The 24,784-nt window shown below is 42.2% G+C and overlaps 1 protein-coding gene across 1 annotated transcript in view; it reads right to left on the bottom strand.

Annotated features, from left to right (window-relative positions):
* Positions 1 to 530: 530 nt before the first annotated feature.
* unc5da (unc-5 netrin receptor Da) overlaps positions 531 to 24,784 on the bottom strand; it is a 326,135-nt gene continuing 301,881 nt past the window's right edge. The window contains exons 12-17 of the mRNA XM_017717166.2: positions 20,770 to 20,938; positions 20,112 to 20,339; positions 12,638 to 12,787; positions 10,574 to 10,738; positions 9,427 to 9,605; positions 531 to 3,170 (exon numbers count right to left, since the gene is read on the bottom strand). Of these exons, the coding sequence (XP_017572655.1) occupies positions 2,252 to 3,170; positions 9,427 to 9,605; positions 10,574 to 10,738; positions 12,638 to 12,787; positions 20,112 to 20,339; positions 20,770 to 20,938 (1,810 nt within the window). The 3' untranslated portion in view covers positions 531 to 2,251. The remainder of the gene's footprint in view (positions 3,171 to 9,426; positions 9,606 to 10,573; positions 10,739 to 12,637; positions 12,788 to 20,111; positions 20,340 to 20,769; positions 20,939 to 24,784) is intronic.

Below are 24,784 nucleotides of genomic sequence, written 5' to 3'. Positions count from 1 at the left end.
ATGTTGTGTAGTCGTATGGGTCGTGGACCACCGCTAAAAGGGGTCTGAGTGATCAGACAATGTGTCTCCAAGAACTGTTACTATTCACACGAGTCGGAAATGGGGACTTGAGACAAAGTTTCAGACTCGAGTTGCATGTTGACTGACTCGTGACTCGACTCGGGCACACCCTGACTCGTGACATGACTCAGACTTGGTCTGACAAAAAAAAACAGCAATTCCTACCTCCAGCAGCTCAAGGTAGTGTCAGCTTTAATACGACTTCAAATAAACAGCATTTCATTACAGGAAAACCTTCAGTCTGATGGTCAGAATGAAATGCTAACAGGAAAGAGAAAAAACAACCTGAAAACAACTTGAACCTACAAAATTTTTCTATGGGCTGGAGGTTAGGGAACCTGCCTTGCGACCGGAAGGTTGCCGGTTCGATCCCCTGAGCTGACAGTACATGACTGAGGTTCCCTTGAGCAAGGCACCTAACCCCCAACTGCTCCCCAGGTGTTGCGGATAGAGCTGCCCACCACTCTGGGCAAGTGTGTCTTCACTAGTGTGTATGTGGTGTTTCACTGCATGGATGGGCTAAATGCAGAGGTGAAATTTCTCCATTGTGGGACTAATAAGGGTCACTTAATCTTAACCTTAATTGTACTCGCTGGCTAGCCTATGCACTTTTATACACTGTAGACTATCCAACCATTTCAAATTATTTTGCCTAGTTCCTTTAAACACCCCATTCTTCAGACAAAAGGTTTTTCTACAATAGAAGACTTGTTTTGTGAAACTCTGACAGGTTTATTTTTGTACAATGCAATGCCTGAAGCAACTAGACGAAACAAAAATTCTCTACTGAAGACTCAAGACCTGATTTACAGCCGCACTCAAGAGACTCAAGACTCAACCAGGACTTGCACCCCAGAGATTTGAGACTCCACTCACATGAATTGACTTGAACATCTCTGATACCTGTAGTTACGGCTGTCCACTACTGATCAGATTGATCGGATCACCCAAGAAGTATTTTAACGCCAGGCTTGAACGAGGACATACTGATATGTCATTCTGTTTCTGGTGTCTTTGGGTGTGTTTGTGTGTGTGTGTTTGTGTATGTATGTGTATGTACACACAATCACAGTTTGTCTAAGTTGCTGTAAGTAGCGTGATATGTTTAAATGCTCTATAACACTGGCCTCAAAATCTGCAATCTGAGATCAAATATGTATAATAAAAATAATAATAATTAAACCAATATACATACAGATAATAACACTTCACTTTATCTTTGTTTTGGATCTATGACAAAAAGTGTCCGAAAAAAAGGTCCGGTGGAGACACAGGGACAGACGTGACTAGCCTGTGTGTGTACACTAATAATCCAAAACTGCCCCCCTCTTGTGCCGCCACTCATCTTCCAGACGTCCTACTTTTGAGGGACAGGCTCGCAGGGCTTTTGGAGATGTTTGTTCATAGTCACCCTCAGGAGACGGGAGAATCGTAAAGGGTGAAATTGCATGCTCAAGGTGGTAGTCCCATATCACGGCTCTTCAAATCATTTCATGATTTGCAAGGGGTTGCAAGGGGATAGGCTGGATTGTTTGCCAACTTCTATTCCCGCATCCTGTTTCTCCACTGCCTCTCCTCTTGCACTGGTCCAGGGTATCACCAATAGTCTGCTTGTTTGTACTCTGTTACTACTTTTTAAAGGTGTCTTTAGCCAAAGAGTTGCCAATGATGGGTTTGGATTTGACTGAAAAGATGCCCAAGGAAAAACTTCCAAAAGAAAGACTGACTTCACAATACACTAAAGCATTTAGACTGCCAATAGGGGGCATAGTGGATGAAGGGTGCAGAGCAGGGCTGAAAAAGTGTAAGATCATCCAGGTTCAAGGCTCCTGTTCTGATATGCTCATTTCACCAAATGAATTTCACTGGTTCAAATTTTTTTAGGTAGGCCACGGTATGACATCATCCAGATGTAGCTATAAATCATTTTCGAAAAAATGGGCTGAGACCAAGAAAGTGTGTCTTGTACACTGCACACCCCAAGCCAGTGCATCACCAAGCCTATCTGTCCATTCACATTTCACTTTGAGTCTCTTAAACCCTGTTTTCTTAGAAGTCAAATAGAGGGAAGAGCAACTGTCCTCAAAGTGGGATGTCTGATGACCCACAGCAACCCCTGATACTGTCATCTACCTTGCCTCTTTTTCCAGGAAGGTTCTCTACTGGATGTTCATTTGTGGGGCAATGGCTACTAGGTGTGATCGGAGTCTAGATCATCATTGTAGTGGCCAACAGTAGCATTCGATGGAGGAGTCCTGCTGATGTCTAGGGTTCCGCTTGTGGCATGATGTTTGGAGTGTTCCAATGTGGACATGATGGAGGGATGTATGGATTGTTCCAGGTTTAGAATATCACAGTTTCTGGACTCCATGGTACCAGTGATGGTCATCTGTTTGGGCTGGTCCAGGTTGCCCATAGCTGTGTGTTTGGACTGGTCTATGGTATCAGAAAAGGCTTGCTGTTTGGGATGGTCCAGGGTGCCCGAATTAGCTGTCTGTTTGGACTGGTCACTGTTATCAGCAAAGGTCAGCTGTTTGGGATGGTCCAATGTACCTGTGTGAACTGGGTGTCTGGACTGGTCAAGGGTACCAACATTTGTCAAGTCTTTGGAGTGTTCTAGGGTGCCAGTGTTAGCTGGATTTTTGGGCTGGTCCAGGGTACCAGTAATGGCCAGTTGTTTGGGCTGGTCCAGTGTACTCATGTTATTTGAGTAGTTGGAGTGGTTGGGTTGGTCCAAAGTTCCAGCAATGGTCAGGTGTTTGGAATGGTCCAGTGTACCCATGCAAGATGGGTGTTTAGAGTGGTTGAGGGTGAGAGGGTTACTTGGGTGATTGGACTGGTTCAGGTTACACATGCTTGCCAAGTACTTAGACTGGCCCAGTGCACCTGTAATGGTTGGGTGCTTGGTGTGGTTTAGGTTTCCCATGATGGTCAGGTGTTTGGGGTGGTCCAGGGTAGCTGCCACACCTGGAAGTTTGGAATGGACCCGACCGATTTCCTCTAAAGCACTCGCCAGAGAGTCCAGGTCTCCTCTGTCCTGGTGCTGAGCTTCCCACAGGCTGAGAATGACAGCTGATGGACTTGTTTGTTGTGCAAAATAAACCAGGTTCCTAAGCAGAGATGGAGAAGTGTTACTGAAAAAGATAATAAAAGCCATTCGGACAATAAAAGCAACAATGTACAACAGAACAAAATTTATTAATTACTCTTGCACGGAAATAGAGAGCAAGGATAAAACTAAAGAATCAATAAACTACCTTAGTCAACATAAAATGAAACCTAACAACACAAAACCTGTAAATTAAATAAGTCAGGGGTGATTAATTATTTTGGTTACTGTTGAGTAGCAGTCACAGGGCAGAAGTGTTCCCAAGAGTGGCATCATTGTGGCACAAGGTAATGTGAGCAACCTTGAAGAGAAACTATTATAATTGCGCTGATAATGTTAGTGGGCTACAGTTGGGTTTCACCAGAATTTTTTGGTCTACAATTGGGTTAACTCAGAATTTTGTTGAGCTACAGTTGGGTTTAGTCAGATATTTTTTGGCCTATAATCAGGTTCCATCAGAGTTTTGTTGAGCTACAGCTGGGTTCTGGCAGAAATTTTTTGGGCTGTTGTTGGGTTTAGCCAGATTTATTTTTTTGGTCTACAGTCAGGTTCCAGCAGACTGTAGACCAAAAAAATAAATCTGGCTAAACAGTCAGGTTCCAGGTCTACAATCAGTGATGTGGTACTGTATGAGGAAGTCAGGTGTAGCTGAAAAGTATGTTAGGGTGGTGCAGGACATGTATGAGGATAGTAAGACAGTGGTGAGGTGTGCAGTTGGAGTGACAAATGGTTTCAAGGTGAAGGTGGGGTTACATCAGGGATCATCTTTGAGCCTCTTCTTGTTTGCAATGGTGATGGACAGGTTGACAGATGAGGTCAGGCAGGAGGCTCCATGGACCATGATGTTTGCAGATGACATTGTAATTTGTGGTGAGAGTAGAGAGCAGGTGGAAGAGAATCTGGAGAGGTGGAGGTTTGCACTGGAGAGGAGAGGAATGAAGGTCAGTAGAGACAAGACAGAATACATGTGTGTGAATGAGAGGGAGGCAGGTGGAAAGGTGAAGATGCAAGGAGTAGAGGTCGTAAAGGTGGATGACTTCAAATATCTTGGGTCAACCATCCAGAGCAATGGACAGTGCAGAAAAGAGGTGAAGAAGAGGGTGCAGGCGGGATGGAGTGGGTGGAGACGGGTGTCAGGGCTGATGTGTGACAGAAGGATAGCAGCAAGAGTGAAAGGGAAGGTTTACAAGACAGTAGTGCGTCCTGCTATGATGTATGGTTTGGAGACTGGCTCTGTCTAAAGACAGGAGGCTGAGCTGGAGGTGGCGGAGATGAAGATGCTGAGATTTTCGTTGGGAGTGACAAGGCTGGACAAGATTAGAAATGAGCAGATCAGAGGGACAGTGAAGGTGGAGCAGTTTGGAGATAAAGCCAGAGAGGCCAGGTTGAGATGGTTTGGACATGTGTTGAGGAGGAATAGTGGATATATTGGTCAAAGAATGTTGGAGATGGAGCTGCTGAGTAGAAGGAGAAGAGGTAGACCTCAGAGAAGGTTTATGGATGTAGTGAAGGTGGACATGGAGATGATTGGTGTGAAAATAGAGGAGGCAGTGGATAGGGCAAGATGGAGGTAGATGATCCGCTGTGGCGACCCCTAAAGGGAGCAGCCGAAAGAAGAAGAAGAAGAACTACACAAAGATGTCTTCCTTGCATAAACCCAAAAAAGTTTATAGGACAAACATAAGAGGGGAAGAAATGCAGCACTGATTCTAGGATAAGGATAGAGAAAGGACAAACATAGAATAGACTCAAAAAGACATTTAAATTACAGCAGAAATTTTCATAGGAATAAAATTGGGAAGGTTTCTAGCTTTGGTGCTCATGTGCTTTTACGTGATGATAACTGGATGAAAAAAGCCATGGACAAACAGCCTGTGAATGAAGGAATGGGTGAACAAGCAATGTTGTTGTTGAATAAATGAACAAATGGGTGACAGGCAGTTACAGACAGGTGGTCAAGCTTGATAGGTCTTGGTTATGCTGGGTTAGCTTTAGCTTGCTAAGCTTCTCTGACTCTGAAACTGTTTTGTGCAGGTGGGCCAAGTGACACAGCCTTGTGATTGGTCAGGGGAATGCTTCTGGAAGCCTTAACCAAGATTAGGACTGGCTAGTTTAGATCATATGGTAGAAATATGGTGAAAAATATTGGCCATTTTTGGTCATTAGAAGATTATAAGAACAAACTTATTATAGTACATGTTTACTCTTTGCCTGCAAGGACAAGATTAGCCTAATTATTTATTTTTTAATTTCTTTTTAATTCACCTGTCACGGTTGGCCCCTCCCAGTCTGGTCCATGTGCATTTGTTTTGGTTTTTAGTCCAGCCCCCTTGTTTCAGGACTCCACCTCTGATTGTCTCCACCTGTGTTTCCACCTGTCCCTCGTTTACCCTTATGTATTTAAAGCCTGTGTTTTCCCCTGTCTGATGACTGGTCTTTGTTTGTACTGTTCTGGTTGTACTGTTTGTATGTTTGATTCTGGTTTGTCTGTCATGTCTGCCCACCTATCAATCCATGTTGGCTCTATGACCCTGGAGCGTTTAGACTATGACCCTGGATTTGCCCATAATAAAAGTCGCTTATTACCGCATATGCGTCCGCCTCCTCACTCCCCGTTACACACCCACCACCCCTCCTTGGAGGACAAATAGTGCTTTGTCACTAATAATGCTTTTTTTTAATTATTATAATCAGAATCAACTAAACTTAGAATGACAACAGAGATTGAGAGTAAATTAAACAGCAGAAATAGCCTCTTCTTTGGCCTTCAAGGGGTCAGGAATCCAAAGCCTCACAAATTTACCCTGTGGAGAAAAAGATTAACAATAAACAATAACAATATCAACCATCTGTTGATCCCCATGATGGATTCCGCTCTGCGCTTCCAACTGTTTTTTTTCCCATCAAATAAAAAAAATGACACAAAAAACATTAAAAACAAAAGCAAATGCAAAAGTTTTGGTGTCCTCAGTCAAACTACATGCATTGTAAGTTTGCACAGTGAAATCGTTACAAAATTCAGGCAATTCCACAAAAATGTTACTGACAGGCGGTTCATGATCTGCACTTTCAACACACAAAGCAATTCACATAACAATAACTGCGGCTTCTCAGGGCTAAGGGTTGAGAAGTGAATAAAAACAATGAATGTGAAACGATAGCACTGTGGAAAAGAGAACGGGCAGGTTTTTCACAGCTAATCCAGTGGAGAATGAAAAAGAGCATCCAAATCAATATCGCAGGCCCAGCCTGGGCAAGCTGGGTGCAGGGCAAAAGGGTTGGGGGGGGGGGGGGTGGTGGTGTGCTACTGCTGTAGGGGTGATGTAAACAAATCTCCATCCTCTCCACACATGTTCTATAGAGACCCCCTGCAATCAATGACCTCCAGCTTCCAGAGAGCCTCCAGTAGGTGGCAGTGCTAGATCACTGGTCGCCGTCTGTTCCGCGTGGCTCTTCGGGTAATTGCCCTCTCCGATCCCTCACGTCGCGGGGAGCTAATTGCAGAAATCCGCTTAACAAGACGTTTCTCATTACATACTGCCTGCGGCTGTGGCCGCCTAGAAAATACCCCTAAATCCTCGCTCCCCGACGCTCGCCGCAGGGACAAAGCTCTGGTGTCTCATGGAAGAAAGTGGAAAAGCAACCCCCCCCCCTTGCCCTCCTATGACAGCCTCTGTTTGATGTGGCCCAAAGCTATTGTGCATGCAGAAATCCTCTGATTGCGAGGTCCTGTCCGCTGCTCCGTCGCAACTGCAAAAGCAGGGGCGTCTCCCGGCCATGGCTCCCGGGGCTATAGCCACGTATATTTCACAACCAGACCTGAACCACCTCATAATGTCAACATTTCACCCTATTTCGCCCAACATTCTCATCATCTATGGTTGCCAGGTAAGCCCCCAAAAAACAAACAAAATAGTGTTACTTTATCAAAATGATGTAAACAGTGAAGTCTTGATTTTTCATTGTGCACAATTAAACCTTTCCATCATTTCTACTTGAATGAAATACTACTCATAATGAAAAAAGCCAAATGAAAGGACTCAGCACACATTTACTTGCCTGTTTGCCCAGGCAATTAGCCAATCACAGGAAGAGATTCCGCAACGTGGTGGTCCGGCAGCTGTCGCTTTTCTGTTCTCAGAAGCTGTTGTCTGTAGGAAAATTGCATGAGCCATTATTTTGCCTGTCTCCCCGACAGCGGCTTGTCTTTTCTGCTGGGGGGTCGGATGAGCCTGTAAAGATCCGAGGCTCAGCCCTGTTCACTGTAGGACTGCTTTGGGATGTTTGTGGGGTCTTACAAACAAAATAATCTAAAATAACTCTGTCTGATGATGCTGCATTTAATAATCAGCATATCACTGCTGTCGGAAGAAAACCCCATATCTCCAAATTGGTAACTTTACAGGAGAAGGAAAAAACATGCTTTACTTTTAATGGAAGTCAATGGAACCAGACGTCTTTCCAGGTCATTTTGGGCCGATTCTTTTGGTTCTTTCGTCGAGAAATTTGCACACAATATATAGGACAACAGGCATTTTCAAATTATGTCGAAAACTGAAAATGACAAAAATGGAGATACAAGTTTTTTTCCGACAGCAGCAATATGCTAATTATCAGTCCTACAGGGAACAGGGCTGAGGATCTTTACAGGCCCCGGATCTTTACAGGCTCATCTGACCCCAAAGCGGAAAAGACAAGCTGCTGTCGGGGAGACAGGCAAAATAATGGCTCACACAATTTTCCTACAGACAACAGCTTCTGAAAAGCGACAGCTGCCGGACCGCCACGTTGCAGAAGTAGGCGAAACGGGAGCAACTGACAGGCGTCTCGGAATGGCCGTGATGGATATGCCAGAATACGGCAGAAGGGAAAAAAACAACACCTTCCCACTTAATGAGGACGGGGCTTATGCTGCACAACGTAGTGCAGTGTCTGCATGGCAGCATGACCACAAGCGTGACTGTCCTGTTTGCATCCCTCATTAAAGCTGCATAGCAGGGCTGTGCTGGATGTTCTAGGCTTTAAACTAAACGAGGAGAATGACGAGGAAAAACCCTTCTGGATGCATTCAGAGTTTATGTCTAGCACATATCTGTGCAATGCTGCCTTATCCGGGGTGTTATTGATCACATCATGGTGTGCATTTGTCTTATTTGTGTGAAATTTTGACCCTAAAGTTTGGCGTCAAATCCAATTCAAACATCATGAGCGAGCGAAACCATATGTCTGGACTCGCCCACAGCTATCAAGAATGAATGAAACAGTAATAGCGAGCAGAGAAGTCAAGTGTCGGGCTAATTTTCAGGTGGTTTTCCTTGCGCGGGTAGTTGTCTTTGCGCGAGAGTGTGGTTTTCTCACGCGAGAGTGGTTCTGAATTGGATTTGACGTCATAATAAAGGAAGATTTTTTCCTTTTGAAGGAAGGGAAGTGAGGGAATGCCGGCCCAGGGCCAAAACAAATGACAAAAATCATCCCACCTTTCCGTCCTTTGGTTCAATGCGGTATACTCTATTATTAATATTTTCGTTCCATCCATAAGTGAGATTTACATACGCTCACCTCCACTGTACAAAGAATTCAACATTTTAACATAGAAAAGCAAGTAACCTGGTTGCCTTCAAATCTGAAGTTCACTACACTTCAAGTTCTTAACAGAACAGACTTTCCAAATCACCGACTAGGACTAGTTTGAAAATGCTGTGGCAGGAGAAAAAGATAAAGCTTCAGTTTTTGGTGGACAACTTTTACACAAACATTGGACTGGAGATGTCTGCTGGACCTGGCAACCCTGCCCTGCTGTATGGAGTGCTAAATAGGACATCAAGATCTGTGGACTAGCAAAACAGGTTTTCCCAATGTCCAAACCAGACTAGTTTGACAATGCTGTCATGGAAGAAACTGACTCATTTCTGGTGGGCGGCTTTTTAGTAAACCTCGGGCTGGAGATGTTCACTGGACCTGGCAACCCCTCCCATGTTCAAATAATAAGTTAACAGTTTTCCCAAATTGGCAAGAAAATTCATAAAGACTCGTCAAATGTCTCCACTGCATCACAAATTAGTTTGCTCTTGTTCACGATGAGAAAGTTCAGTAGTTAACTTACGCAAACACCAACCCCCATGCGCACATGCAGAGGAGACCATACGGAACATGTGCTCTTCTGCATGTCTTGCCTTAATGAGGATCTGCCTGAGCTCCCAATCAGCACTTAGACAGATGCTCATGAGTGCCTGTGTGTGCGTTAACAAGGCTTTCACCTGTCTATGTGCAGTTTCTGAGCTAGGAGCTGCCAGTCCTTGCCCTTGGCGTTGGCTGTGTCGAAGGTGGCGCAGATGCGCTGGCGGATGGAGAGGGGGATTTTGAAAGCCCTGGCGCCCGTCTGAGAGGTAATGGTACAGTCCGACTGGGTGAAGAATGGCACTGTGTCCTTTTGGCTCTGGAAGAGACCACCAGTGGGTGAGGACAGGGCTTAAAATGACATTTAGAAGCAGTAAATTACAGCCACATGCAAACTTTTGACTTACAATATTTTGTTGATTTTAAGTGACAATGAGTAAACAGCTCCTCTACAGGCAACAAACTTAAAAACACAATTTTCTGAAAATTTTAGTGCACAATTTCTATTTACTTAGAAAAAATGAAGCATTCAAACGTTTTACACAGGGCACATTTTATGTTATATTTTCCCCAAATATGTTACATTTGGCAACCAAACAGTAATTGTGGATTAAAATGTGTCAAAAGTGGACTTTTCTTTGTAGAGGAAATCATTCTCTCTCAGAAATTCAACAAGACGTAATTCGTCAAGGGGTGCCAAAACTTTTGCATAGGATCGTAAATGTGTTGGTTCTACTTGAATTTAATCTATTTAGATCAATAATTGGCAAAACATGGAAACTGAAAAACAACAACCATCGTACTCATGCTCTATAACAAGTGATGATAGGTTTCCAGGTTGTTGTTTTTTTCTTCAGTATATAAACTATATGGCCAGTATGTGGACACCTATATAAGCTTGTTGGACGTTTCATTCCAGAACAACAGGCATTACTACTGCCCCCCTTTGCATCTACAACAGCTTCCACTCTTCTGGGAAGCTTTCCACAAAATGTTGGCACTTATAGTTAGCACTTACGGCAATAGCACTTACAGTTGTCTAGGGCAGATCTAGCAGGACAGAAATGTAATGAACTGACTTGTGACCGAGGTGGCATCCTATGACAATGCCATGTTTAAAGTCCATTGCACTATTCCACATTACGCTATGTGCTTGATTTTATATACCTGTTAGCAATGGTTGTGGCTGAAAGACCTGAGCTTAATAGTCAATAGAAGGAGGAGTGTCCACATACTTGTGTGTGTGTGTGTGTGTGTGTGTGTGTGTGTGTGTGTGTGTGTTTGCACCTCAGCCACAGTGGTGTAGACCTGCAAGATCAGCTCTTGACCTTTGACCTGCCGGACACTAATTTTGCAGGAGAGCTGATTGGCTGCGTGGCTAAAGCGCTCCAGGGTGAAGGCACACTGCAGAGGAGACTGATTACTGCCCCAAACCTGAGAGAAGCCAAACTCCTGCAGAGAGAGAGAAGGAGAGAGAGAGAGAGAGAGAGAGAGAGAGTGTCAGGGGCACTGGAGTCAATTTCAAAATCTATACATTCATACATTTTTTCCTTTCTTTATTCAATCAGCCAGGATATGTTTGCAGCGGAGCTACAAGGCTAACACAGCTAACAAGTAATGCAAGTTGACACCACACTGATTCATAATGAATAGAGTAATATAGTTCTATGAATATGAATACAACTGCAGTAGCAGCCTGAACTTTGTCTGCAGTTTATAGGCCATATTCATACAGTCTCATGTCCCAAAAAGTTATGACGCTGTGCAAAATGTAAATAAAAATCCAGTGCAATGATACGCAAATCATGGATTTTGTCACGCTTCCTGGATCTCATCGGACTCTCATACCTTCAAGGACTCCGCTTCCCAGAAAGGCTCTGTCAGTCACAAGACTTTTCCAGCCAATCACAAACCACCCAGCCGATCAGTCACCTCAGTGCTAATCATCACCACCTGTTTGCTCTGTATACATACCTGTCCGTTTGAACCTTTCCGTGTTTGGCCTCACTTGTTTTTCCCGTTTACGATTCACGCTCCTGTTTTGGCTTTGTTGTTTTTGTGTTTGTGTATTCTCTGTTTATGACCCTCGCCTGTATTCCCGACTACGCTTTCGCCTATGCCTATGTATTTAGTCTGACTAGTCTGGTTATTGACCTGGTCTGTTTTATTAACCCTGTTTATCTCCATTTGAATAAATTTTCCCAGTTCATTTTTATTCGTGTGTGTCTGATCTGCAAACTCAGCAATACAGATTTCATTATTTCAAATCTTAGACTTCATTGAAAATAGTACAAACGCAACACATCAAATATTGAAACGGAGACATTTTGTTATTTGTTTTCAAAATATACACCCATATCTACAACCCATTTTGCATTTAATGCCAGCAACATGTTCCAAGAAAGCTGGGACAGTTGCATGTTTACCCCTGTGTTTCATCCCCTCTTCTTTTAACAACACTCTCTAAGTGTTTGGGAACTGAGGAGAGCAATTGCTTTAGTTTAGAAAGTGAAATGTATTCTCCTTTGCTGTATTTTATGTTTCATAGTCACCAAACTTTTTCAGTGGGTGACAGATCTGGACAGCAGGCAGGTCAGTTTTGCACCCGGACTGTTTCACTACGGAGCCACGCTGTTGAAATACATGCAGACTGTGGTTTGAAATAAGCAAGGCCTTCTCTGAAAAAGACATCGTCTGGATGGCAGCACATGTTGCTCCAAAACCTGTGTACATCATTCAGCATTAATGGTGCCTTCACAGGTGTGCAAGTCACCCATGCCATGTTCACTAATGTACCTTTACACCATCATGGATGCTGCAGGTTGAACTGTGCGTTAATAAAAAGCTGGATGTTTTTTTCCGTCCATGATTTTCAAAAAGAATTTCAAATGTTGATTTGTCAGAACACTTTTTCACTTCCCTCAGTCCATTTTAATGAGCTTGGGCCCAGAGAAGGTGGCAGCATTTCTGGATCCTGTTTATATATGGATTCTTCTTTGCAATCTGCATGCTAATTGGTCAGGTTTACATTTCAATGAATTGTTAGCTATATTAGCCACATGGCTCCAATGCGAAACTAAAGAAGCAAATTTCAGACATCAAACATATCTTTGCTGATTACATTTAAAAATCTGATTTGCATATGCATCATTTTAATGTAAAAACATCCAATCTAGGAGGACAACATATGAGCAAGTTTATCTTCCCTCTAGTAATATAGAGGGTAATATTCAAGCCTCCAGTTGGAAAGCCGACGTGCTGCAGCTCATTAACATTAGGCTTAATCTGCATATTAATGCAGCGTGTGAATATTCATCCCAGAGGTTGTGTGAATATGCATGAGGGTGGTACCTGACAGGTGGTGAAGGGTTTGATGCTCCAGAGGAACTGTGGGATGTCCTGGATGGAGATCTGCAGGCTGAAGGAGTTTCCCCTGAACAGCAGGGTCTTGGGCTCCTCCAGGAGGCGCCCACCCTGACCTCGCTCCAACCACACCACCTCCTGCACAGACGAGAGACAGAAAATGTAAAATAGACTGTAGACAATTTATTGATACACAGTCAGCGTTAGCCATCCTCTAGCCCCCTATAAATGGTTGGTTTCTGACCATAGAGCTGCTCTTGTCTGGATATTTTTGGATGGTGGGATCACAAGATGACAAGATAATTAACTCGTTACCTCAAGGTAGGAAAGCTATCTTGAGATCACAAGATAATTAACTCGTTAACAACTTTTGTTATCTCGACAAAACAAGATCAACTCACCTTTTCAAGAAAAATATTTTGTTATCCTGAAATATCAATATAATTCTCTCTTTATTTCAAGTTAACAACTTTGCTATCTTGCAATCACAAGATAATTAACTTGTTATCTCAAGATAACTTGCGAGAGACACGCTGGCGCGTTTGGCTGCCGCTTCTCCCCTGTTAAATTTATGTTGAATTAGGTTTAGTTTTTGTTTTAGTTTTTTAGGTTATTTTTAAGTTAAAATTCTACTCGTATTGCTCACCCTGGATTAGGATCTTGTACTCTGTGGGCGACATTTGTTCCCTTGGGTTTGTTTCGTCTGATCTTTTCACCTGTGGCGTGGGCCGGCACCGGTGTTAACACTTGGATTACTCGCCCCTGTCCTGACTCTGCTCGTGCTGCTGGGATTGCCCACTGGACTTCGGGAAGCATTGCTGGCCCGGCGTCTCTGTTTTGGCTCTTACAGATCGTCTGATCTTTTCACCTGTGGCGTGGGCCGGCACCGGTACTTGATTACCCGCCCCTGTCCTGACTTTGCTTGCGCTGTGGGGATTGCCCACTGGATTTCGGGAATCATTGCTGGCCCGGCGTCGCTGTTTTGGCTCTTACAGACCGTTTGATCTCTTCACCTGTGGCGTGGGCCGGCACCGGTGTCAACATTTGGATTACCCGCCCCTGTCCTGACTCTGCTCGCGCTGTTGGGATTGCCCACTGGATTTCGGGAATCATTGCTGGCCCGGCGTCTCTGTTTTGGCTCTTATGGAGGCTTCCAGCATGGCAGTAAGGACATTAAGGTACTCTTTTATTGAACTATATGTTCTACAAAACACTCGGTGTAAACCCCCGGACTCGCTTTATCATCTTCGCAACCTCGGCATTTTGCGGAGACCTAAATACTCTCACCGTGGTTCAGGCCGGACTTTTATGTATAAGCAGCACGCGAATACTATTTCTACACTCTGGACCTCATGTCGTCGTACGATTGCTATGGGAATATCTACTCGAGCTAGTGGTCGGATACTGCACTACGTTAAAACCGTAAATCTGCCTGCTTTGAACACTGATTTTAATGTTAACTGTGCTTTACTGAATGTGCGCTCCCTTAATAATAAAGCACCACTCATTGCTGATGCTATTGTGGAGCGCAATATTGACCTGCTGTGCTTAACAGAAACTTGGCAGCAACCCAATGATTATTTTGCGCTGAATCAAACTTTACCAGCGGGCTTCTTATATGTATGTCAACCACGTTTAACAGGTCGGGGTGGGGGACTTGCGGTGGTCTACCGATCTAATCTTAAAGTTAGAACGATCCCACTTCCCCCTCTGACCTCATTTGAATGTCTTTCATTGCTCATTACTGCCTCTAGATCTGTTTTAATTCTGCTCATATACCGACCACCGAAAATGTCGCCTGTTTTTATTTCTGAACTCTCTGACATGCTCTCTTCTTTTATACCTGTGTACTCAAATTTGCTGCTGCTTGGTGATTTTAATATTCATGTTGACTCCGAAAGCTGCTCATTTGCCAAAAGTTTTTTAGATCTTCTTAATTGTTTTGACATTGTTCAGAATGTGAATTTTCCTACCCATAACAAAGGTCATGTACTGGACATTGTCTGCTCTACTGGCATAACTCCTACTAACCTGCATGGAGTTGAGCTGTTTATATCTGATCATAAGGCTGTGTTTTTTAATGTTGTTCTACCATGTTTTCAGCGTGGGCAGCGCAATTCACGACAGTTCTCATTCAGAAATACAAAAAACATCTCTCCCTCTGTCCTTATGGACATGCTCAGTCAGATAGATCACTCTGACTTTAATAGTGACAATGTAAACCAGCTTGTGACTCACTATGACATTACCCTCTCTGCTATCTTTAATGAATTGGCACCATTAAAGACTCGCAAAGTATCTTTCTCCCAGTCTGCCCCCTGGTTTACACCAGAGTTGCGCAAGCTAAAGTCTGCTGGTCGTCTGCTTGAGCGTCGCTGGAGGAGAACTGGCATGATGGTGCATGCCCTCGCTTATAAGGATCATGTTGGTTACTATAAAGAGGAGCTGCAAAAAGCAAAAACACTTTATTTTTCAAATGTCATTCAGTGCTCCACTGATAATCTGCGAGGTCTTTTTCAAACAGTTAATAAGCTGATCCGCCCTCTGAATTGTTTTCCTTTAACACCTTCGGCTGATCTCTGTTCAAAGTTTATTAATTTTTTTAATCTGAAAATCGACTCTATTTACTCTCAGTTTGCTTTTACGCGGCCTATATTGAATCATCAATCTCTCTCTGTTCAATTCTCTGGTAGTTGCCTTTCTAATTTTTCTACTGTTAATGAGAGTTTTGTTGGTGAGCTTATTATGAAATCTAGAGCCACTACATGTCAGTTAGACCCCATTCCAACACAGTGGGTGAAATCTTGTCTCCCTGCTATTTGTCCCCTTATCACCAAGGTCATAAATGCATCACTCACTGCAGGCTTGGTCCCTCCCTGTTTGAAATTAGCTGCTGTTACTCCTGTGCTAAAAAAACCTGGCCTTGACCCTGAGAATTTTGCTAACTTTAGGCCCATTTCTAATCTTCCACTCCTGGCCAAAGTATTAGAGCGAACGGTTGCTTCTCAGCTACACGAACATCTGGAATCGAATGATTTGTATGAAGTGTTCCAGTCTGGTTTCAGGAGGAACCATAGCACAGAAACGACTCTACTCAGAGTTGTGAATGATTTGTTATTAGCTGCTGACCAGGGGATGCTAAATGTATTGATTCTTTTAGACCTGACTGCTGCGTTTGATACTGTTTGCCATAACCTGCTACTTACCAGGCTTGAGACACTTATAGGTATAAGTGGCACCGCTCTTTCCTGGTTTAAGTCCTACCTATCTGATAGGCAGCAGTTTGTTTCTATTGGTGGCTACAAGTCTGATTTGTGTGCGCTGTCCCGTGGTGTCCCCCAGGGATCTGTACTTGGCCCTCTACTTTTCATTTTATATATGCTTCCACTTGGCAACATCATTAGAAGGCATGGGCTCCAGTTTCACTGCTTTGCGGACGATGTGCAGATCTATGTTTACTCTAAACCATCTCATACCTGTCCGCCTGCTGTGCTAAGTGACTGCTTACTTGATGTACGTGCCTGGCTGGTTGAAAACTTTCTAAGCCTTAATGGTACTAAAACTGAGGCCATACTGATTTCCTCTCCTGCTACTGCCAGAAAGCTCAGTAGCCTTGCTTTCTCTATACCAGGGTTTGTTGTCTCCTCCTCTGCTCAGGTTCGAAATCTGGGTGTAATTTTTGACACAACACTGTCGTTCGAACCCCACATAAAAAATGTCTGCAAAACAGCCTTTTTTCATTTAAAGAACATTTCCAGAATTCGCCCATTTCTGTCCTCTGCTGCTGCTGAGATCATTACTCATGCATTCGTGACCTCTAGATTAGACTATTGTAATGCAGTGTTGCATGGTCTCCCTACCCGGCTTTTAAACAGACTGCAGTATGTGCAAAACTCTGCTGCTAGGGTGTTGACCCATAAAAGATCTTGGGAACATATTACACCAGTATTGAGGGATCTCCACTGGCTTCCAGTCCAGTTTAGAGTACAGTATAAAATACTGGTAACTGTTTTTAAATCTCTCCATGATCTTGCCCCCACTTATTTGGGTAATCTACTTCAGATGTATGTTCCAACTCGCACTTTACGCTCCTCTTACTCTCATCTCCTAATTGTGCCTTCTACAAAATTCCGTACTCTAGGTGATAGAGCGTTTGGTGTTGCTGGCCCAAAACTCTGGAATGGGCTTCCACTACAGCTCCGTACATCATCATCTCTATCATGTTTTAAAGCCGGTCTTAAAACCTATCTCTTCCAGCTAGCATTTGAGTGAGAATTTCTCTCGAACTTCTATTTATTTTAGTTAAGTCTTTTATTATTGTTTTATTTTTATTGTTGTTATTTTATATATATTTTTTTTTTTTCTTAGTTTATTTTATATATTGTTATAAATCTTAATGTATTATCTGTTTTACTTTTTTTGTATTGTACAGTGTCCTTGGGTCTCTTGAAAGGCGCTTTATAAAATAAAAGTATTATTATTATTATTATTATTATAACTTATCTTAACTTAACAAGATAAACTATTTTTTCATGAAAACAATTTTGTTATCTTGAGAAAACAAGACAATTAACTCATTACCTCAAGGCAACAACTTCTGTTATCTCGACATAACAATAACTAACTCGCTATTTCAAGATAACGTTTTTTGTTAACTTAACATGATAACTAATTTAGTTTGATATTTTTGTTATCTTGAGATAGCAAGACAACACGGTCATTTTATTTCAGGGAAACAATCTTGTTATCCTGGGATCACGAGATAATTAACTCATTAACTCAAGGTAACTTTTTTGTTATCTTGAAATAGAAAGACAATTAACTCATTATCTCAAGGAAACAATCTAGAACATTATAACTACCTCATGGTTTCTCAGGACTTCCATTCCATTCAGTACATGTCTCTCACCCCTTCTTTTTTCCCCTCTCTCTTTCTCTCTTTTTCTCTTCTGCCTTTTCACTTTCTCTCTAGGTCTCACCCTCCCTCTCTCTCCCTCTAATTTCCTTCTTTCTCTTTCTGCTCATCCTCTTTTTCTCCTCATTTATACACGCCCTCCTTTGGTTTCACCCTCTTTATTTCATCTCTCTCTCTTTATCCTCATGTTCTTCCTCTTCTTCTCTCTCCTCATCCTCTCTCCATTCATTTTTCCTGTCTTCATCACTTTCTCCCTCTCCCCTCCTCTCTCTCTTTCTCTTTCTCTCTCTGTTTCTCTATTCCCTCATCTTTGCCCTCCCTCCTTCAGATCACTGTCGTTCTTTGATCTTATCCCTTCTGCCCATTCACTTTCTCTCTCTCGCCCCTCAGTTCTCTCACTCACTCACTCTCTCCTCATGCTCTCCCCTCTCTCTTTCTTCTTTCTCATTTTTTATTCCCATTTTCTCCATTTACTATTTCAATCTCACTCTCTCACTCTGCCTCTCTCCACATGCTCACCCACTCTTTTTGCTTTCTTCTCCTCATCCTTTTTTATCTTTTTTCTCTTTGCCCCATTCCCCCTCTCTCTCTCTCTCTGTCACCCCTGCTCTTTTCTCTTTCTTATATTTCTTTGCTGTTACTCTCCCTTTTTAACCTCTTTTCACCTTCTCCCTTCTCTCTCTCTTTCTCTCTCTCTCTTTTCTTCATTATCATTTTCTTTTATTTTCTTTCACTATTCTCTCTAAGTCTAGGCCCTCAGTTCTCTCTCTCTCTCTCTCGCTCTCTCTTTGTCTCTCTCTCTCTCTCTCTCTCTCTTTTCTTCATTATCGTTTTCTTTTATTTTCTTTCACTATTCTCTCTAAGTCTAGGCCCTCAGTTCTCTCTCTCTCTCTCTCGCTCTCTCTTTGTCTCTCTCTCTCTCTCTCTCTCTCTCTTTTCTTCATTATCGTTTTCTTTTATTTTCTTTCACTATTCTCTCTAAGTCTAGGCCCTCAGTTCTCACAGTTCTCTCTCTCTCTCTCTCTCTCTCTCTCTCTCTCTCTCTCTCTCTCTCTCTCTCTCTCTCTCTCTCTATTGACCCAGAGGCAAGATGGGAATACGTTTGCTTTCGTGCGAGACACAAAAACACCCACAGAGACAACAAAAGGGTCCAGAGAAGAAAAGGAGGGCGATGAAGAAAAAGAGGAAGATGAAGGGTTGAATAAACAGAGTGACAGTCGGTGGTTTTGCTGAGGCAAAAAAGCAATCTAAGCCCATTCACTCCATTACAGCCTCTCTTTCAGCCGGACACACACACACACACACACACACACACACACACACACACACACACACAGTCCCTAACACTGCGCTGATGTGTTCAGCTTTAACGCTTCTAACTGTCTATTTGTCAGTGCGATACTAGTTTTCCATATTAGCCCATAATAACAATTATCACTAATCAACACATTGTCTACTACACCTGTTACCTGAGGAGTTCCTCAGGGATCTGTTAGAGGTCCCTTCACTTCTTAGTGAACAAGTTAAGCCTCAGCCTAATTATCCACAACCACACTCTTAATTTCCATTGCTATGCTGCCAATATCCAGATATATATATATTAGCACAAATACCACCAGCATTCTACTACCATGCATCCATGAATAAAAATATATTATTACATAACACGAATTATAAAACAAACTATTCATTAACAAAAAATATTCAGTATCTACTATCAATTATCCGTTATCTGTAATTATTGAATAACTAACAAATTATTCAATATATCATTTTATTTTCTGATGATGTTTATGAATTGCTTAGTAACTACTAAAAATGGTTTAGTAACCACTATGAATTATTCAGTAATTACTAAAAACTATTTAGTAACCACAATGAATTATTCAGTAATGACTGTAAACAATTCTGTAACCACTATGAATTATTCAGTAATGACTATAAACAATTCTGTAACCACTATGAATTATTCAGTAATTACTAAAAACTATTTAGTAACCACAATGAATTATTCAGTAATTACTAAAAACTATTTAGTAACCACAATGAATTATTCAGTAAGTACTAAAAACTATTTAGGAACCACAATGAATTATTCAGGAAGTACTAAAATTTATTTAGTAACCACAATGAATTATTCAGTAAGTACTAAAATTTATTTAGTAACCACTATGAATTATTCAATAATTGCTAAAAATGATAACCACAATGTATTATTTAGTAAGTACTAAAAATGATTCAGCGACTACTATAAATTATGCAGTAACGATTATAAATTGTTCAGTTACCATGATGAATTATTCAGCAATTGCTATGAATTATTCAGATACTACTAAAAATGATTTAGCAGCTACTACGTGTTAATCCGTATCTACTATGCAAACTGCATCATGCAGTTCACACTTTGAATTATTCAGTAACTACTACTGACATTCTGCAGTGACAAGGACAAGTGAACAGTAAACAATACTCTGTAATGTGCTAAATACCAAGGTAAAGTGGACTGTCCTGGGATAAATGGGGAGCAACACTGATCCCATGTCTGACCTGGAAGGCGTGCGGTGTGTCGTCCACACAGTAAACGCGGAGGCTGTAGGTGAGGGCGTCGGCCTCCAGGCTGCCGAACACAGCGAGGCGGAGCCTTTTCACTGCGGCCTCGCTCAGCGGCTCCCCCACCAGAGCGTAGCAGCCTGGACGGTCCACCAGGAGGTGGCAGCACTGAGGCTCCAACAGGCAGTAACAGGAGGCACACTCGCCGTCCACGGACATCACATCCTGGGACACAAACATACATACGTTCCTTGTTAAGCACTGCTGTGACACTGACGTGGTGGTGGTGTGTTGGTGTGTGTCCACCTGTTGTTGCATAGTTGGTGTTGGTCATCCTCTAGTCCTAAGTCAGTGGTCACAGGATGCGGTTTGCTGGATGTTAGGCAGGTGGTCATAATAATTTGGCTCACTGGTGTTTACTATATTTTCCTTTACTACACCAAACAGGTAGCCAGTGCAGGGAGGCGAGTGGAGGAGAACTGCTCTCCCTGTACCTGTTCATGCATTTCGGACTACTAGCAGGGGCGACAAGCTCGACTAACAGATACCCACTGAAAAAAACATCGCTTTCTGACCATTCAGAAAAAAAAGGAGAAGAAAAAGAAGAAGAGGATAAAGAAGAAGGAAAGTGAATTAGACGTGTGTGCTGTCTCACCTCCCAGCTGTCCTGCGTTTGTCTCCTCAGTTTTATGCTCCAGTCGTCCGAGCTCACATCTGCACAGTGCGCGATTGTCAAGGCGACGGGACATGACAGGTCCAGCCCTGGTGGACCATACGAGACCTCCGGCCCTAACAGAACCTCCTGAGACTCTTCTAATGAGACACTGGAGAGAGGGAGAGAGGGAGAGAGGGAGAGAAGGAAAGGCAGAGAGATATTGTTATAGCAGTTGACACTGTACACAATAAATGCTGGAAGTCATTGCACTTGGAGTCATTAGCATAATAATGCATGCTCATGAATCAGTAATTCAGTTAAACTATTTTGGTAACAGCTCAAAACAAATGAAGCATGTTAAACGACAACTGAAAGAAAATCAGCTACACAATCATGTTTCTTATCAAATAACACCGAAACAAAGTCTAATCCAAAGGTTTGGCTACAGTCGGCACATTAGTACAGTTAGTAAATTCCCAGTTTTACAGAACACTGGCAATAATCCCAATTTAACAGATCACTGGCAATCATGATAGTCTTACAGATCACTGGTGAATTCCCCGTTTTACAGAATGCTAGTAATAATCCCAGTTTTCTAAAAAAAACATCAAAATTTCCTGGTTTCTGTAACATTGGAATATTCCCAGTTTTACAGAACACTGGCAATAATCCCAGTTTTAAAGAACATTGGCAATAATCCCAGTTTTACAAAAAACATTTGAAATTCCCAGTTCTCTGGAACACTGGGAAATTTGCAGTTTTAGAGACTACTGGCAATAATCCCAATTATATATATATATAAAAAAATCTAAATTTACAGTTTTCTGTAAAACTGGAATATTCCCAGTTTTACAGAACACTGGCAATAATCCCAGTTTTAAAGAACATTGGCAATAATTCCATTTTCATAAAAAAAAGAAGAAAATTCACAGTTTTCTGGAGCACTAAGAAATTCCCAGCTTTATAGATCACTGGCAATAATCCCAGTTTTACAGATCACAGACAATGATTATAGTTTTACAGATCACTAGCAAATTCCCTGTTTTACAGAACGCTGGTGTAATCAGTTTCACAAAGCACTGTCAAGAATCTCATCTTTACAGAAACACAATCTCAGGTTTACAAAACACCTGCAATAGTCCTATGTTTAGGGAAGGCTGCCAATAATCCTTTCTTTAAAGAACAATAGCAAAATTCCCAGTTTTACAGAACTCTGGCCATTATCACAGGCGTACGAACTGAGTACTACTACAGAATAAGGGCATTACTCCCAGTTTAACAAATCACTGCCAATAATCCCAGTTTTACAGAACTCTTTTGTGATCAGAACAGCACCATCAAACATCTTATCTTTAAAACACTGGCAATAATCCTTTCTCTAGAGAACAATGGCGATAAACCTAGTTTTACAAGACACTGCCAATAATAGCAGTTTTACAGTACACCATAAATAATGCCATTTGCAATAATGCACTGGCAGTAATCCTAGTTTTACAGGACACCGCCAATAAACCCATCATTACGGAACACTGGCAATCATTCCAATTTTCAGTACACTGGACATAATCCCAGTTTCACAGAATGCTGTGAATGATCCTAACTTTACAGGACACTGGCAATAATCCCAGTTTTCAATAACATTAGAAATGATCTGAATTTTACAAAGCATTAGCCATAATCTCAGATTTACAGACTGCTGACCATAATCCCAGCCGACCATTCAAACTGCAGCGCACAACTCATGTAAACGATTTGCACTGGAATACGGCCGTGCTCGAGTCACGGCAAAGAACACTGGCAATGATCCCAGTTTTACAAAAAACATTTGAAATTCCCAGTTCGCTGGAACACTGGGAAGTTTGCAGTTTTAGAGAACACTGGCAATAATCCCAATTTAACAGAATGCGAGCAATAATCCCAATTTTATAAAAAAAAAATCTAAATTTACAGTTTCCTGTAACACTGGAATATGAATAATGAAAAAGCATTTCCAGTGTTCCTGCCTTCCGCCCGAAGACTGCTGGGATAGGCTCCAGCACCCCCGCGACCCTGACGGAGAAGCGGTTTAGAAAATGGATGGATGGATGGATTTCCAGTGTAAAGTGCTACGCTAACAAGCTTGAATCTTGAAATAGAAATGTGCTGCAATGCTCATGTTAGACGATGCTACAACAACACACACATACAAAATAAATATCATTTGAAATAAATAACAATAATAAGATGCGGAATAGTTACGCTAGAAGGTTCACAACTAGTCAGCGCTAATTCCTTGTAACTAACTGTCAATCTAAAGTGAAATGTTAGCATAATCTCTGATCTTAGAGCAAGGAGTCATATTATAATGATGTTTCATGCGAAACCAGGTTTTATAAAAAAATCCTTTCAAGAGTCCAGACAGCTCGTTTTATATTCCAGGGCTCCACCAGTATCAACCGGCTAGCCTGCCGGCAGCTAAGCCTGACATTGCTATCGCTCCAGATAACTCTTTAGCTTCACTGCTAACGCAGACACATTGCCTGAGATCAAAACAGTGACTGCAGGTGCTGTATGACTGAACAGGCGAGTGTGTGCGTGGGAGATGTAAGGACTCGCGGTCAATGGCGTTCTTTGAAGTGCTGTCTGAGGACTCCTCCGACAGATGGAGACACTTTGGATGCATTTGCGCGGATCAATATGTCTCGGAGCACTCCAGCCAGACTCAGAAATCTAGGGCCGTGGGGGAGAGAGTGGACACGGCTGGACCCGCTAGCGGTACAGTGACCCTAAGGGCGGGCGCACACGCATGCACACACATCTCCTGCACTCCACTGAAGAGTTTGCAAAATAATGACGGCTCCCAAAAGACAGACAGGACAAAGTGTTAAAGTCCATTCGCTGGCACGGTGCTGCGACGGTGGTTAGATAAGTCTACAGCTTCAGCCAGCACAGAAACATTCGTTCAAGGCTAAGAGGGCTAAATATTGAGTGACTCGAGGTGCCTCCAGGAGTCCAGCAGAGATGTTTATGCAAAAAGATATTATTAACCAACTAACAAACTTGCTAAATAGCAGTAAATAAGGTCCTGCAAAGTTAGCAATATGCACAACATTACTAGCAGTAGAATAGGTTGTACTGAAAGTACCTTAAGTCAGTTCATGAAGGTTCTGCCCTGCTAGGTCTGCCCTAGACAACTATAAGTGCCATTATTGTTAAATGGAAGAAAAGGAACAAGCGCTATGACAACCTATGACAGGTAGACCATGCACACTTAAAAAGCAGGCAGATAAGTGCTAAGGCATATTACTCACTAGGCTAGTGAGGCAACATCAGCAATGTGTCAAGAGCTTCATGAAATGGGTTTCAATGGCTGAGCAGCTGCATGAAAGCCTAAGATCACTTTGCGCAATGCCAATTGTCAGCTGGAGGGGTGTAAAACATGGTGTCACTGGAAATGTGGTCTATGCAGCCTGATGGACGTCTGGGCTTGTCATTTACCAGTAGCAAAATTACTTAGAAAATAAATACAATAAAGTCTTATTTCATTAAGATTACATAATAAATTGTATTGTTTCTATATTTACATTTAACTTCCAACAACTATGAGACATTTGCACTGAGTTAGCAGCTAAATATGTACTCTTACGTTCAGTTAAAGGCCATTTTATCAGAAATGTATGCTGCACAGGGGCACTGCTTTTCTGTAGCCCATCTGTTGCCACCTTTCACCAGCTTCTGACATTCAAAGCTCAAGTTATGACATAACTTGACATGTCTCAAGTAGTTATATATATATATATATATATATATATATATATATATATATATATATATACACACACACACACACACACACACACACAGACACACACACACACATATATGTATATGTAAAATGGGTCATACTGATGACCTCAGTGACTTGAAACATGGCATTGTTATAAGATACCACCTCTGCCACAGGTTAGTTTGTGAAATTTCTGTTCTGCTAGATCTGCCCCAGACAACTGTAAGTGCTATTATTGTGAAATACAAT

The sequence above is a fragment of the Pygocentrus nattereri genome, chromosome 16 (genome assembly GCF_015220715.1).
Source record: "Pygocentrus nattereri isolate fPygNat1 chromosome 16, fPygNat1.pri, whole genome shotgun sequence".
NCBI lineage: Eukaryota > Metazoa > Chordata > Actinopteri > Characiformes > Serrasalmidae > Pygocentrus > Pygocentrus nattereri.
The sequence above is the reverse complement of the archived record's forward strand: the minus strand, read 5'-3'. Positions and strand labels throughout refer to the sequence as shown.